This window comes from Ciona robusta, chromosome 7, assembly GCF_009617815.1.
Source record: "Ciona robusta chromosome 7, ASM961781v2".
Taxonomy (NCBI): domain Eukaryota; kingdom Metazoa; phylum Chordata; class Ascidiacea; order Phlebobranchia; family Cionidae; genus Ciona; species Ciona robusta.
Window position 1 is genome coordinate 2,159,544 of NC_143241.1, and position 15,531 is coordinate 2,175,074.

Below are 15,531 nucleotides of genomic sequence, written 5' to 3' on the forward strand. Positions count from 1 at the left end.
AATATCCATTACATACACGAACACACTATAATTATTAAAAGTAAAGCTACTTGAACAAGAATTTAAACATCCCGTGTTAAATTAGATTGAATAATAAACACAAATAATTTTATACAGAAGGACAATTTGTACGTTTTAGCTTTATCTGTAATAAAAGGTCAATCAGCTGTAGTGTAACGTATGACCTATGTTAGTTTAATAAAAGCTTTTAAACTTTAAGCAAGTTTATTTGCAAGTACAGTACAAGCTGTTTTGAAAGCATAGAAAACAAAACGGAAAGCCGTTGGGACAATTCTACTGACTGCCGTTATGAACAAAGGAAGTGGCAAGCTCAGCCTCATGAAAGCAAGTATATCGAATGACGCAAATGAAAAGCAACTAAACAGTTACTGGTCTTGCTGTCTTATTACATACACAGTTCTACTGGTGTAGGCTCTATGTATTTTGGTGTATAAATTACTTTGCTTAAAGTAACATGTTAAAAGTGTATGATGTTGATTTATTATCTTGTTTTTGTAATCCGTCGCTTTATACTTAATCTTAGGAACAAGCTAAAGTATTTTGCACTGTGATCTCTTTGAGCCAAATAACATTTACGCAGCAGAAAATATAATCAATTTTGAATGTCGATTGTATTGGCAAAGACACGCGATAACTTTGCATTAGAAATTTTTACCAAAGCCAAAGCTTTCAAACCAACTATAAATGTATGCTGAATATGCTGTAACTATAAAATTACCCTGTTTCTTTTTATAACCTATATGTAGTTTCCCAAATTAATTTAAGGCTATTGTATATGGCTATTTTAGGTCATTGGATTCTGTTGGAAACTTTTCCGTGTATACGTTTGAAACGGTGTTTTTGTTCGTAATTTAACCAGAGACTTATTATACGTTTTTTTAACCGGTGACATGTGATAGGTTACGTGAGAGCCTATTGTTATTATTATAAATGTGTTCCTGCTATATTTTATGAACAGGAAATTTAAGCGACAGCGGAAAAGCGGAGAATTGATTAAGATAAAAAAAGAGAACAAAAAGCGCGGAGGGGTGTGAGTGGCTTGCTCTTATCAAAAACTGAGCGAAACCGCCTTGAAAAAAAACTTCCATTTTTATCTATAACATAAATTACAAGTTTCATAACAAAAACAGTAATATTAGGAATGCTTTCATAAAAACTTTTTACGGTATGATCACAATAACGGAACACAAAAAAGGTTATTTTATGAAATTAAAAAAAAATATTTTTTTAACCTGACGTGCTGGTCGAATAACAGTTCGTGTTATGAGTTACCAAACACAGTAATGCATTGAACTGTTATTCAAATATGCCATGCGTCACTCTGTATGCATGTGATGCGGTACAGTATCTTATTTTAATTCTTTACTCGTTTTTAAACCTGGATTGGTATATTTAAACATTATAAGCACCTAACGCCCTTGTATTAGACAGTTAAAGGATCAATTCGAAACACCTTGTCGTTACAATCCGATTCACATTAGCGTAATAATTTTGGCCATAGTTAGTAGCTAAATAAAAACCACATTAGACTTGCCATTAAGGCGAAACGACCGTTGCTTTATTCTTATTAAATTACTTCAAGCTCTGTGACGCATGTCAGTTCTTGTTGCGTTTAAATCCAAGTGTGCTTTATTATGTTGAACATGACTGTTCAAGTGCTACAGTCCTTCAAAGCTCGCCATTGGTTTAAAGTTTTAAAAGTTTGCCGAATTTAAAAGCTATTTTAGCTTCGTACAAAAGCTCTATTTTTAAGTAACACTGCACACACATATTCGCGTTTCTAAGTTTGGAATCTGACGTAATATGTCCCAGCTACTAAACTAGAGATTCATTTTATTTGCTTGGTTTCTTTTGGGTAAAATTTTCGCAGAAATGTCAACCGCTGCTGTTAAGACTTCGGTTGCTTAAATTGAAGTTACTGTGTCACTAGTAATAATTCTGTTTCACGTATAGTCAAAAGTCACTCTTTCTATAGTCTTAGAATAAGCCTTTTTATATCTGGCTATTTATCTAAAAAATACTGTTATAAACAAAGTAGCTGATTGGGTTTTCCGGAATAAATAATTATAGCCATTGTTAACCTTACTAATGTATTATTAATATTTACATTACAGGATCACTGCTTTCGGGCTCTGTTTCGGAGAAAGTATTTTTCTTAAATTAGACCAGGCGTAGGCAGTGTGTTTGTGACGTGTACCAACGTCATTGAATCAATAGCACAACATACGTTATTATAGTATCCACCATTTGGAATAAACTCCTAAGTCAATCCAATATAGAGTGTCGCTCGCGGTATGACGACGAACTGTTACTACTTTGGGTTCGTTGAACTTAGTGCGTAGGAAGGGAAATAAAATGCTATGTTTGTCGTCGTAGCTGGTCGACTTCTAATAAAAGACATAGTTTCCAACTGGGATTTAAAAACTTTTACCCGTACGCTTTATAAATGTAAACTGAAGTTATAGTTTTTTTTTGTATTGAACTCTGGTGCCTATTAAAGTTCATGTTGACGCATGTTTAGTGTTTCATCTCTGTTGTCGTTCTTTTAAATATTAACAAAGGTTCGCTATTGTAAACAAAAGATCTCTAGTATGTTTTAAACCAACAAATTCCGGGGCAAAGAAATAAAATATTTGATAATAAAAACGAAAGTACATTTTCTGGTGCCTGGGACAGTACTTTTTACGTACACTGATTAAGTTGAAGTGCAAGCAATCAACATTTCCAATAAAATATTTCCAAAACCCAGCCTACTTTATTCCTCCTTTTTTTCTTTTTCGAACGTGGCAAAAACGCCTCACGGTTCTGCGCCAATCAGCTCCTCCGCCCCATTTTCATTTTCTCTTTCATTCTCTTTGCCAGTCATGATGTCTTCGCTTCCTGCGTTAATGACGACTTCGTTTCTGAAGCCTGTAATACAATGCTCATTGAAGCAAATCGGGACGTTTTTCAATAGCTTTGCTTACTTTGTACTTATAGTATATAATTATAGCCATTTACACAACTGATCATAAGTTCACATAGTATTATCTATATTGTTTCTACATTAATATAATTAATAGGCAGTCACGAATATAAGATTTTAGTTAAGTAAAAGCAATAGAAAGTATTTTTACCGAATTTGAAGGATATTTTTTTAAATAAGTGTATTGCGTTTTGAAAATACTGGTGTACTTTAAAATCTGTTTTTATTTTTTTGCATAATTACTGTTCGTTTTTATTTATTGTTTTTTTTTTAATTTTATGATTATATTGTTACAAAAAGAAAAAAATCCCCAACGTATTTATAAGAATATTTATATATAAGTTTTAAACCAAAAGCTACAGAGTAAATTATTAAAAAAAAGAAAATTTCCTCGCTTATTTTTTACCAAAGTCTAAAGTAAATACATATATTTTAATTTGACAAACAATTTGTTATGTAAGTCGGTTTATTAATAGGTTTAATGTTAAAAACATTAGAAAGATTTTTTGTGTCGACTAAAACGGCAAGGCAGTGCAGAGGCGCCTCTAATCATTTTCCCCCGCGCTGCGTGAGTTTTTCTCCTTTTGCTCTTGGCGCCTTCTTTCTCTCTCATTCTTTCATTGTTTTTCTGACGTTTGGCGCACACTGTTTGCGCGCCAGCAAAGCCAGTACCAGATTGCAATATAATCTCTGTTACATGAAGTAGGGAATACAGTATTTAGAAACAAAGTTTAAAAGTTTTGCTTAAGTGGTATAGTAAGTCGAGTTGTACCACACAGATAACTAAAGTTACTTTTCAAGCATAGTTTCTCAAAGAGTTTGTTACACTGAAAATTGAAATATCCGAAGGTGGCCTCAGCGTTAAATGTGATTGCGAAAGGTTTGGTATTTATTTTTTCTTCGTTGCTAAGCCTTGTGGTAATTCAGTTCGTTGATAGGACATGTACTAATGCTTTGTGATATCTTAAAACAAATCTTACAACTAATGTACGTCTCTTGGGAACACGTCTTTGTAACATGTTTGAAATAATTCTTTCCGCCGTACGGAGTCGGAGTAATTTAGGTTTTTCTAGCTATATGTTTTAACTTACCTATTTTTTTCATAACCCTATATGAGCATTTTTTAATATGAATACGATTATTATACCATATGTATTGATAGAAAAGTTGGATAACGGTTTAGGTACAAATCGTGACAGTCTTTTGAAAGAATACGAACTGAGATGATTTAACTGCGGAAGTCTGTTTCGGATTTATAACAACATTATGTTCTGTTTAAATGTAAACATGAAAAATGTGAAGGTTCGTAAACGAGCTTTTAATATAATTTGTTTTTATGCAGCGCAAAGTAGAATTTTTATATTTCGCAACACCTGTGTAATATTTCCGAGAATTTTGATGCTATTCCACCATGTCGCTTGTTGAAAGCGGGAACACAGAAAAGGAACAACGAAGTCAATCGTGGCCTAATATCGACTCGGTAATAATTTTTTTTTAAATAATATGTTCTCCCTAGAAATTGCTAAATAGTAAAATGTTTACCGAAAATTAAACGGATAAGGTGAATTTTTATTCTTCGTATTATGTAAGACAGTGGTCATCAGAACGCTCTGTATAAGTTTGATTTTCGTTTCTATACACAGACACATGATGCCGAACTCCCACACGAAAGTGATGATCAACTTTTCGAAGAAATGAACGCCGAAGATAATGTTCAACTAAGTCATAACTCGAAGTCAAATTCTGAAACGGGCGACATCAAAGGGGTGAGAATTTATCTTTTAGCTATCTTAGAAGTTTAACCTTTTGAGCATATCCCATGGGCCATATAGATCTCATGTACTGAAATATATAACAAAAAACATTTCCTTAAAAACATTACCAGCTTTAAAGGGTTGAAATAAGGTTTTAAAAATAAATGTTCTTAGTTTTAAATCAAGGGGATAAAAAATAGATAAAAGTAAATTCAACCATTTATTAAGACTCTTAAACATTTTGTGAAACTTTAGTCATTTTCGGAAATCAAACAGAAATCAATACTAGATCGTTTGCAGAATCCCAATCTATTGACATTATATAACGTTCCGGAAACAAACCTTTCGACTACGGACGACAACGGGAAGAATGAGTTGAAAGAACTTGAGGTTCATGAAGAAGAGAATGCTTCGGCTGATCTAGCTTGGGAAGATGGTGTTGCAACATTGCCCGGCAGCAATTTGAAAGTAAGTTATTCGTTTTTAAGTCTTTTCATTTGCATTTTGTATTAATACATAAATCATTTCAAATGTTGTTTATCTTTGGTAAAATCAATAATTGTCGTCGGATTAGAAAATGAAACCTACATTTTATTATAGTTTATTCATACATTTATTCACATTTTTTTCCAGTTTCGAATGAATTCTACAGGATACCTTGAAGTTATAAGCGATGACGAAGACATTGCTAACAGTGAAAGATCCCCAACCGATCATGGTCAAAACCAAAACGAATATAACGAACCTTCTGTTTTAGAAATTAAAATGGAGGCAGAAACACCAGTTAATATGGAAGGAAAGGTAAAATATACTTATAGTAGGGTGGGGGAAGATGGGACACCTTTTACACACAATAACCAAATATCCTGATCGTGTTTTAAACAATTAACAACGATCTGTGGGAGCCGTGAAGATAAAGTTTTATAAAAAATCGTTGTATGTTTGTTTACTACCAAGTTGGAGGAGAAAATAGATTGAAAAGGTGTCCCATCTTCCCCCACCCTACTATATGTTCTTTTATAATAAATTTAGTTGAAATCGCGCGGAATATGTGTAAGGTGTGGTAAGTGTTTAATCTATAAATTGGTGTTAAATTCTTCTACTTATCACTTGAAAACCAATTTTTCAGCTTACAGACGATGATGAAATAAGAAATGAAGGCGATAACATTGAGTACATGACCTGCATAAATACGGGTGAGTTAGCCAATGCGCCTTTTCAATAATTCAGACCATTAAAAGCTTTTGTTACAATAGAGAATATAAAACTGTGGTGGATTTTTATAACTTCTTTTGGAAATACCCGGCGTGCGTAAGCATGTAGCATTTGCCGAAAAACCGTGGTTTAAAGTTAAGACTTTAAATGCTTAACCCAGTATCCTATATTACACAGTCTCGGTTGATTTGCATGTGCGCAATTAAGGTAATTAAGCTTTGCTTTCAAATTAACCTGATCGATACATTACTGTATATATGCATGAACGTTGTAAGAAGCAGAATGGCTAAGCTGTTACAGCATTTTGCTATATATCAACAGAGCATTCGTCTACCGGTGCTTATAACAAAGAATTGCGGACTTGCTCGTTTTGCGGACATGTCGGCCGAGCTTCACACTTCTTGGGTGCTTATTGCGGGAAGAAATGTATCGCACAGAACGCAAGGACTCACAAACGCAAACTTAGCATCATACCCCAGCCTGCAAAGAAGAAGCAAATCGGCAAGACAGGGGATCTCAAAATCAAGATTCGTCTTCCTTCCTCGAGCTTTGGATCTCACGGCTTCGACGAACCAAAGACAAAACTCAACAACCCCGACACACTACGAGTAAAAGGCCAAGTTGAGTTTAGTTGGTCCAAATACTTGGAGGAGTGTGTCGCCATCGGTGCCACTGAAAAATATTTCAGACTGGTATCTGGAAGAGATCCATATCCCTTAAAACCGAACAATTTCAAAGTGGGCTTTCTTCTAGAAGCGATAGACCCTTTAAACCAGTCTTTATTTTGTGCTATGTCAGTGGTACGTGTCCGTGGCCACCGACTAAGGTTGCAATTCCTCGGCTACAAAGACTGCTATGATATTTGGGTGAATTCCGACTCTCCGTTCATCTTTCCTTGTGGGTTCTGTGAACGGACAGGAAGAAAGCTAGCCCCGCCCAAAGTACTCGATCCGGAAACGTTTAGTTGGAACGCATACGCAGAACGCATGCCCAACTTTACAATCGCTCCTGAAGAGGTCTTCGCTTCCATGCCCCATTCATTGTCGAACCTTACTAAGTTTGAGCTTAACGATAAACTGGAAGCGATCGATCGACAAAATTCGGAGCTAATATGCGTCGCCACTATTATAGACATGCTGGGTAACAACGTTCTTGTACATTTTGATGGCTGGGAATCGGAATACGATTACTGGTCACGCACCTCATCCGCGCTTATTCACCCTGTCGGGTGGTGCCAGGAGAACGGTCGACTACTTTCTCCTCCCCAAGGTTTTGTGGGCGAATATTTTACCTGGGATCAGCATCTTAATGAAACAGGGCGACGGGCAGCACCAGCGGAATGCTTTGAATGCATCCAACACGAGTTTGAAGTTGGAATGAAGCTTGAAGCCGTCGACCCACGCAACCAATCATTAGTGCGAGTTGCAACCGTTAGTGAAATAGAAAAACATAGAATTAAAGTTCACTTCGACGACTGGAATACGATTTACGACGAGTGGTATGACGTAGACAGCTTCGACATACACCCTATAAACTGGTGCCAGAAAACAGACCACCCGCTTGAACCCCCGGTCGTTGTAAAAGATCGAGATCTTTCTAAAGGCGGTTGTCCTACCCCCGGTTGCTCAGGTATTGGGCACGTTAAATCAACCAAGTTTCAGAATAATCATCGCAAGCATCATTCTGAGTTTGGTTGCCCGTACGCTCCGAAGAATCTTAACAAAGCGGTGATGTATGATCGCCTTGCCAATCGGGCACCTAGAAGATGCGCCCGAAGTACCTCACATACTACCAGCAATGTTGCAAGGAGGGATTCGATTAATAATCCTGTGCCGAAAAAGCGAGGAAGGCGTCGTCGCCCCGAAGCGAACTTGTATTCCAGTTACAGCGTCGACAGAAAATCTAGCTATGAAGCAAATGTCTCCACGCAATCTTCTTCGTACCACCACCAACGTCGCCATCGTTGTCGCAGGCACGCGCGAACAAGAAAGTCGGTTGATTCCTTGGGTTCATCTGAGCAAGCCTTCCTGCCAGGTCTAAACCCCTTCCCGAATCGAGAACTACCTGTATGCTGGGAAAAGAATGTGCGACGTCTGCCTGGTGTAGAAGGCATCAAAGCACAGCAAGTAAAAACATGGTCTATAGAGAAAGTTGCAGAATTCATTAACGTCCTAACCGGGAAGACTGAATGTGGGACTTTCTTTATCGACCACGAAATAGACGGAGAGTCACTTCTTCTCTTAACCCAAGAAGACATTTTAAAAATTCTTAAAATTAAACTCGGTCCTGCAGTAAAAATATACAACGCTATTCTAATGTTTAAAACTGTCGATCCTAACGCTTTTTCTGCAGCTTGGTAAATGCGAACATCCGTCGCCGTTGGTATTGGTCAATAAATCACTTGTCAACGCTTTTTTTTCTATAAGTTCCATGTTCGATATCTTGTACAGAATGATATATTGGGTTCACCGTGGTCAATATTCTTAAACATTTTCCGTTTCCGTTGTATTTTTACTGCCGTTCTGCTTTAGATAATAAATCGGATAGAAAAGAATTCATTTCAACCGATCGGAAATAGGAAATGGCAAACATATATACGTAGACAGCTTCGACATAGTTCTTTAGGGTAAGATGAATATCGTTAGCATAAAATAAATACATCAGATTTTATACTCGTGTTTGAACCAATCTCGAGGATCTACAGTTAAATAATTCTGTAAATATTTCTTATTACTAATGGTTGTGATAAGAGCTTGAGAAAATGGCCCATCTTACCCCACCCTAATATGATGTTGCAGTAACAATTAATGTTCAAAATAATACACAAAACCAAAAAGACAAGAAGTATAACGGAAACATTTTATTGTTCACAACACGCTATACGTGATAAAACAATTAAAAGTTAACTATTGAAGCAAAATTTTATACAGTGCATTACCATGCGCACAAACCTTGTATGCTGCACTGGATATAATACAGACAGTGCGTTTCGGTTCAAATTTTATCTAGCTATAAGAAAATGTTTTATTTTAAGTCTGCCGTCACATTCAAAGGCATAGAATCTAATATGTGAGATAGATTATCTCGAATAATTCAATAAAAATCGTATTTCGCTCTAACTCGTATTCTCATGTGCCTTGTAAAACCCTTCGGGATTGTTAGCTGGGCAGAAGAAGCAGAAAATTAGGGATCGTTGACAGAGTTTGAGAATCAATATGTTGTTACTTGTTTTTCTGTCTTTGAGTTTCTACGTTATTTTGCTCGGTATAGAGAAACGTTTATATAGTACCATGGGGTAAGATGGGACACTTTCTACACAGAATGTTCAAATATTGTGAACGTGTATTAAAGTATATACCTCTAAACTGTACAACACACTGCACAACACTCTTTATGTAAATTTTGTAATAAGATAGGTTTTCTGTCACGTCCGGGATTTTGGCAATTGCAATTTCCCGCCAATACCAAACGGAACAACTCAGTAAAATGAGACGGACACATGTCTTAGAAAAACACCACGCTCTTAGACTGAATGCCCTTTCGGTTGTCTCATATTTTTTACATTCCAATCCTTTTGTGAAGGAATAAAGTTTCATCGTTGTGGCTTTTTAACTGGTAGGGGACACCGACAAAGTAAGCAGTGTCACATTTTACTGAGTGTCTATTGAAACGCAACGAAAGGAGGTAATTAATTTACTCCATAGTGTGACTTGGGCGTAGGAACTACTAAGCACGCTTATTGTATAACGTATGGAGTGTTGCTCTGGCGTTGCAGGGCTTTTAAACTTATGTTATAACTTTTATTAAAGGGGAATCATACCGACAATGTTTACATAAGATGGCTTTATGTGGAATCATATTGTTTAATTAAGGGAAATTTTAATTTCGAATCACCTTTTAAATTATAAAGTAACAGCAACGCTTTCTGTTGCCTTTTAAAAGTAAAGAAAAATCGATGCTGATTTACGCCCATGTGTTTCTCCCGTAATTCTCGTGGTATTCTACTGCTTTCAAGGCCAAGGAAATTTGACTTTTGTTCTCTTACCTTTATATTTCAGTCGTGTTCACATTCAATGGAGCACGGTCTAATAAGTTCTTTGAATAAGTAGAGGCGTGAAACCATTCGTGACGGTTGCGTTATTTAGGACGCAAAACACACAATAAAGCGAATATTGGCAGACAAGCCTTAAAAACACCCACATGCTAAATATCAAGTACAGCACGTCTCACGTCAAATTGACCTCACCCAGCCCCACCTACACGCATATAAATATTTTCATTTGTAATTTTTTTTTAAATAAAGAATTGTTTCAAAAGTGATGGTTAAATACAATTAACCTTATACATTTTGCAGTAATAAAGTAATAACATAAAGTATAGGTATGTATTTTGCTGACACCACGAGAGATATCTCTCGTATGTATTTCGGCTGACACCACGAGAGATATCTCTAGTAGGCCGTGCTAACACATATTATTTATTTTGTAAAGCAGTTTAATTCTTATACATTTTCCACAACTCGAAACGGGAAACACTACGGGTCGCAATCATTTCCCCTTTCCTGCTCAGCTTTAATTATTCTATATAACACGAGACAGCCATGTCGTATGTTATGAAACGCTTTGTATGCGTATCGCACAGAATACACTTACACCATAACAATATAGTTCTTGTGTAATTGGAAAAATATCAAAAACACATCATTTTCTTTATATTAATCATTGTACGCAAGTATACCAACATCGTATAATTACCCATAGCAGCAGGCAAAGTATAAGAGTCTTAGAGATATGTACTGTACTAGCATCACAAAAACTTAAAACGTTGGTTATATGTAAATTAGTTCAACGAACGTTTCACTTTAAAGTTTAAACAATAGGAAACATAAGAGGCTATATTCGAATACACACAAGCGAAAAGAATGCGTTGAAGTTTTCGAAATAGGTAAGTGAGTTAGTGGGTCAAACTTACATCAATCCATCTTTATCTTGCGTATAAAATGTTAATGTAGTAGCTTCTTACACTGTGGTTACGTAGTTTTCATAAAATACAAAATGCATTTATACACAAGACCCAACAAATAAATATTATTGATTGTAAAATGCTGTTTAATTTGAGAAATGCTGTTTTTCTAAATGCCTAAGTAACTTTGGTGGACTTATTTTTACTGATATAAGACATGTCATAAGATTCCATTAAAAAGAGAAAAAGTGCAGATATTTTGCTTTTATGCTTTTTATATTTCGGCATATTGTATTTATGTTACATTTACAAAATAATGTACACCAAAGTATTGCAATAATGAAAGCTTTAATTTTGTTAATAACATTGTGTTTATAGTAGTGGTAGAAAAGGATAAATGAACGTTCTTGTTGCACCGTTGTCACAAATCACCAGCACATAGCCTACATTGTGTTTGGCTTACTGATATTCGGGAAATTTCGGTCTTTTACGCCACCAAGAGGTTCAATGAATAAATGTAACTTATTTAACCTTAAGTGGCGTGGCAACGACAGTCGGTAATAAAAAATGATGTTTTCAACCTCCTGCCGGTTTACCAGTAACTTTGTTGACGATTTTTTTTATAATGTATGGCGCTTATAGGCCTAGACTGAGTTTATGCAATTGTCTTTAAGTGCCTTTTTAAAGCACAAATTTTCGTATGCTTGTACCCAACTTATCCCACGGTACTATACAGCTTTATTATACTGTTCATAAAGTAACTGTAGCTCGGTTAAACTTAATTTACTGTCACTATAACACAACATACAAGAATATACATGTAAACCGTAAACCTGTATATACACAGGCTGTGTATACAGTACTATACGCGTTCCAAAGGTTACATAGTTTATGGGCCTATATAGACTACAGTCATCAGCAATTTGTTTAACCAACACTTCTAATAAATATATTTAGAATCAAAATGTTCAACTTCATATGCGTGAATATTGAAATGTTTGTCTGAAATCTGCCTGTTAACACCAGAGTATCAAAATTAACATTAGGTTGTGAGGTGGCCTGGGTAAATCTTTTCTTTAATATAAGCATGGTATACTGTGTGATGGTAATGAGACCACGTGACCACGTTTCGCGCATGAGACCACAGTTACACTTCGCCCGACAGTTAAGCCAGAGAAGCCGTGATTTTACTATCAGTCAGAGGTTTAACACATAAAATTTAACCAATTGGGAGACAATACGGGTTAAATTATTGACAAGTATATAGACATATATATAGTACTGTGGGGTAAGAAGGGACACCTTAAGAACATATTATGCAAACGTCTTGATCGTGTTTTATACAATTAATACCGGTCTGTGGGCGTTGTGAGGATACTCTGTTTCAGAATTCCTTTTATGTTCTTTGTTTACTACCAAATGAAACGAAAAAATAAAATGAAAAGGTGTCTTATCTTACCCTCACCCTGCTATATGTTACATAGGTTTCAAAATGGATTAATGGATTAATCAATAAAATGAATATTACTTATTTATTATATACCGAGTTTGGCATCTATACAGACGTTAACAGGTACGTACATATGCGAGTGTGCCTATACCATACTATACACAACTCCATTCGTCCATGAAAGTTAGTACTCGTGCAAACAATAGTAAAACAATGACATTGAAACTTCGTGGTTGGATTAACAAACATGGTCGCCACTCTGTGTTGTTTTACAGACGACACTTCAGCTATTCTGCAACAGCTAACTGTTTTCCAAACTATATCCCATGCCAGCATATAGCCTATAATGAATACATTGAAATATAGTAGAGTGGAAAAGCACGGGACCCCTTAGAGTGGAAAAGGACGGGACCCTTAAGCACATATCGCCCATTATTTTCAAACTCAAAATATATGGTGTTTTTTTAGAGATATATAGTAGGGTTTGAGAAAATGGGACACTTTTCATTCTATTTTTTCGTCCCAGATTTTTTAGTAAACAAAGAACATTTAAAAAATTACAAAACTGTATTCTTACGACTCCCATATACCCATATAATTCTGTGTGCTAAAGGTGTCCCATATTTTCCCATCCCACTATATCTTTTACGAGAGCATACATTTATATTCATTCAATAAAAATTAAAGCCACCTGGGTGTAAAGTGTTTTGATGCCGATCGGTAAACTTAAAAAAATATATCAAGCTTCAATAATTGCGTTTCGTTGGGTTCCGTCTGAGATACGGCCCTGTATATACGTGTTTAGTTGATAGTTGGATGTCCAACGCCTATAACGAGACATCGGTGACTAAAGATGTCGCGCCAGCAAATACGTAATGTCTAGGAACATGCGAGCAAGATAAGGTATGATGATGTCGTCCAAAGCTTCCCTGATGAACCAATGTGTTAAGTTAAAGCATTAAATCTCGATGCTTCTATCATTTGTGAATATTTTCCCCGAAAATATTATACCGTTAGTTGCTTCAACTGCATAGTGCAAACTGGCAGTTAAACGAGAATCCAAAACGATTAATAACAACGCAGTTGTAAACATGGAAACCAGCTAGCGGACACATGGTGCGCACTGTTTTAACTACCAAACTAAAGCACATGAAAGGCGTGTTACCTGCATACTAACCTTCCTCGTTGAACAAATGTCGCTTATTTTTATCCTCGTGTGGCTGATCAAACACAGATCTAATTGTTTGACACACCACGCCCGTTTATTAGTTCCCTAGTACTTAGTTAGATCGTAACGCTCAGGTGTCTAATTCTCACTACAAGTTTTTTGTTTAGCTTAAATATTTATTTGAGCAGAAAACATTATTCGTTGAAACACTGTTACGGTGATATATGTAGTAAGTCACAGGAAAACAAACTGTACAAACTCATGCGTGCGCGATTATGGAGAGTTTCCTACCTAATACACATATGGCAAATATTAGTTCAATTTCAATACATGATAAATGAAAAGTGGAATTCAAGATATAGTTGTGTGTACAAGGTATGGCAACTTAATAAATATCTCATGGCGTTAAAAACTGCAAGAAAAATAATATCACACGAAACAACAAAAACACAGCATTAAAGGCTAGACTGAAACGTATAAGGCAGCAGCGTCTTGTCAATCTAAAAACGAAAGTGCATTGAAGAAGATAAAGATCCGCTTATAGAAAAAGCAATACATGATATATAGCCCGGCTAACAGCAACCCCGCCGTACTGGGACAGTCCTTCCGTTGCCGTCTAGATTGAAGCCAGAACGCGCCGCTAGTTCTCCTTGTGCCAGATGCGGATTTGAGTGCTTATGCAAAAGCTCAGTTGCAATCTTAGTGAAAGCTTTGTCTACGTTAGAGTTGTCTTTTGCCGACGTCTCAACGTAATCTAGCGCACCCCAGTTGCTTGCTGCGTTGGACGCTTCTTCTGCGTCAACTACTCGTTCGGAGGATTTGTCTGATTTGTTTCCTAAATTTTCAACAGAGATTATTAAGCTATGTTCAAAGTAATGAGGAAACATTTGGTATAAAGTTCATTTCTTAAATACCTGCGTGTATTGCACACTGCACTGTATAGGTTGGCATTTAAACAGTGTCTTTTTTAGTTAAGGAGACGTTGTGATGTTTGGTCCGAATTCACGCGGTACACAAGCTCCGTCATATACAAGACAATGTTAATAAAGTTATTAGTTACCGATCAGAAGTTTAAGGACGTCCCCTGCACAGTACTTAGATACGTCTTCCATCCACTGTGTAAGATTGTAGAAAGAGGATTCAGAAGTGATATCAAATGCACATAAAACTCCATTTGCACTGCGGTAGTACGTTTGTGTGATGGTACGAAATCTCTCTTGTCCTGCAGTATCCCATATCTGGAAACAAAATCAGCTCACATAATGTATGTTACTTTGTGGGTGATTATTTTTTTGGATTTTTTCATGTTTTTTCCTGATAAATTTGGACAACCCATTAGTGACCACTGGGTTGGATCAATTGTCGTTAAGTGTCTTGCTCAAGGACACATACGTCCACAATGGTAGCAGCGTCGAGCCTTAAACCCATTACCTCTGGGTTACAGGCAGGCTCGCTAACCATTATGCCACGGCGCCGGACTATTCCGCTCCCACCCAAAATACCTGCAATTTCACAATTTTTCCATCCACATGGCACGACTTCATGCAGAAATCCACTCCAATAGTAGATGACTGTGATTCAAGCCACAAACCACTTTTAAATCTTTGCACAATGCATGTTTTGCCAACACCTGGATCTCCAATGAGAATAATTTTAAACAGGAAATCATAATTCTCATTATCTTCTTTATTCATTGTAAAACCAGCTTTATCATCAACACAATATATTATCAGTTTGCAGACTTCTACAACTAAGTGTAACAAATTTCCTTGTGCATTATGTGAAGTCTATGGTGGCCTATGAGTGCCACCCTAATAAATAAAAAAATAAGAATATTACGATAAAAAAACGATAAGTAAAATGAAAGCGAAAAGTAAAATGAAATTAAAAAGTAAAATGAAATTGAAAAGTAAAATGAAATTGAAAAGTAAAATGAAATTGAAAAGTAAAATGAAAATGAAAAGTAAAATGAAAAGTAAAATGAAAATGAAAACGA

The 15,531-nt window shown here is 36.0% G+C and overlaps 2 protein-coding genes across 3 annotated transcripts; one reads left to right on the forward strand and one right to left on the reverse strand.

Moving 5' to 3' along the window:
- The first annotated feature begins 3,724 nt into the window (after positions 1-3,724).
- LOC149733430 (lethal(3)malignant brain tumor-like protein 4) lies at positions 3,725-8,509 on the forward strand. 2 transcript variants are annotated; one of them, XM_089881934.1, is made up of 7 exons: positions 3,725-3,866; positions 4,329-4,466; positions 4,630-4,752; positions 5,041-5,208; positions 5,374-5,541; positions 5,870-5,936; positions 6,277-8,509. In XM_089881934.1, the coding sequence occupies exons 2-7, from the start codon at positions 4,398-4,400 to the stop codon at positions 8,313-8,315; spliced, it is 2,634 nt and encodes an 877-aa protein (XP_089738060.1). In that variant the 5' UTR covers positions 3,725-3,866; positions 4,329-4,397; the 3' UTR covers positions 8,316-8,509. The 2 variants fall into 2 exon arrangements, with proteins under 2 accessions (XP_089738060.1, XP_089738061.1); XM_089881935.1 differs by lacking the exons at positions 3,725-3,866; positions 4,329-4,466 and adding an exon at positions 4,144-4,288.
- A 5,181-nt stretch (positions 8,510-13,690) lies between these two features.
- LOC149733431 (ras-related protein Rab-43-like) lies at positions 13,691-15,318 on the reverse strand. Its single transcript, XM_089881943.1, has 3 exons — positions 15,038-15,318; positions 14,596-14,773; positions 13,691-14,370 (listed from the first exon to the last, which is right to left on the reverse strand). Exons 1-3 carry the CDS (start codon positions 15,227-15,229, stop codon positions 14,108-14,110), a joined length of 633 nt encoding a protein of 210 aa, XP_089738069.1. The 5' UTR covers positions 15,230-15,318; the 3' UTR covers positions 13,691-14,107.
- Between the last annotated feature and the right edge of the window lie 213 nt (positions 15,319-15,531).

What these genes read in the sequence shown, in the direction of transcription:
- LOC149733430 (XM_089881934.1), top strand. Translation starts at nt 4,398, where the DNA reads ATGTCGCTTGTTGAAAGCGGGAACACAGAAAAGGAACAACGAAGTCAA. An exon ending in AAACGGGCGACATCAAAGGG is followed by an intron (nt 4,753 to 5,040) that starts GTGAGAATTTAT and finishes GATCGTTTGCAG; the next exon opens with AATCCCAATCTATTGACATT. An exon ending in TGCCCGGCAGCAATTTGAAA is followed by an intron (nt 5,209 to 5,373) that starts GTAAGTTATTCG and finishes ATTTTTTTCCAG; the next exon opens with TTTCGAATGAATTCTACAGG.
- LOC149733431 (XM_089881943.1), bottom strand. Translation starts at nt 15,229, where the DNA reads ATGAATAAAGAAGATAATGAGAATTATGATTTCCTGTTTAAAATTATT. An exon ending in GAAAAATTGTGAAATTGCAG is followed by an intron (nt 14,774 to 15,037) that starts GTATTTTGGGTG and finishes TTTTGTTTCCAG; the next exon opens with ATATGGGATACTGCAGGACA. An exon ending in CGTCCTTAAACTTCTGATCG is followed by an intron (nt 14,371 to 14,595) that starts GTAACTAATAAC and finishes TTGAAAATTTAG; the next exon opens with GAAACAAATCAGACAAATCC.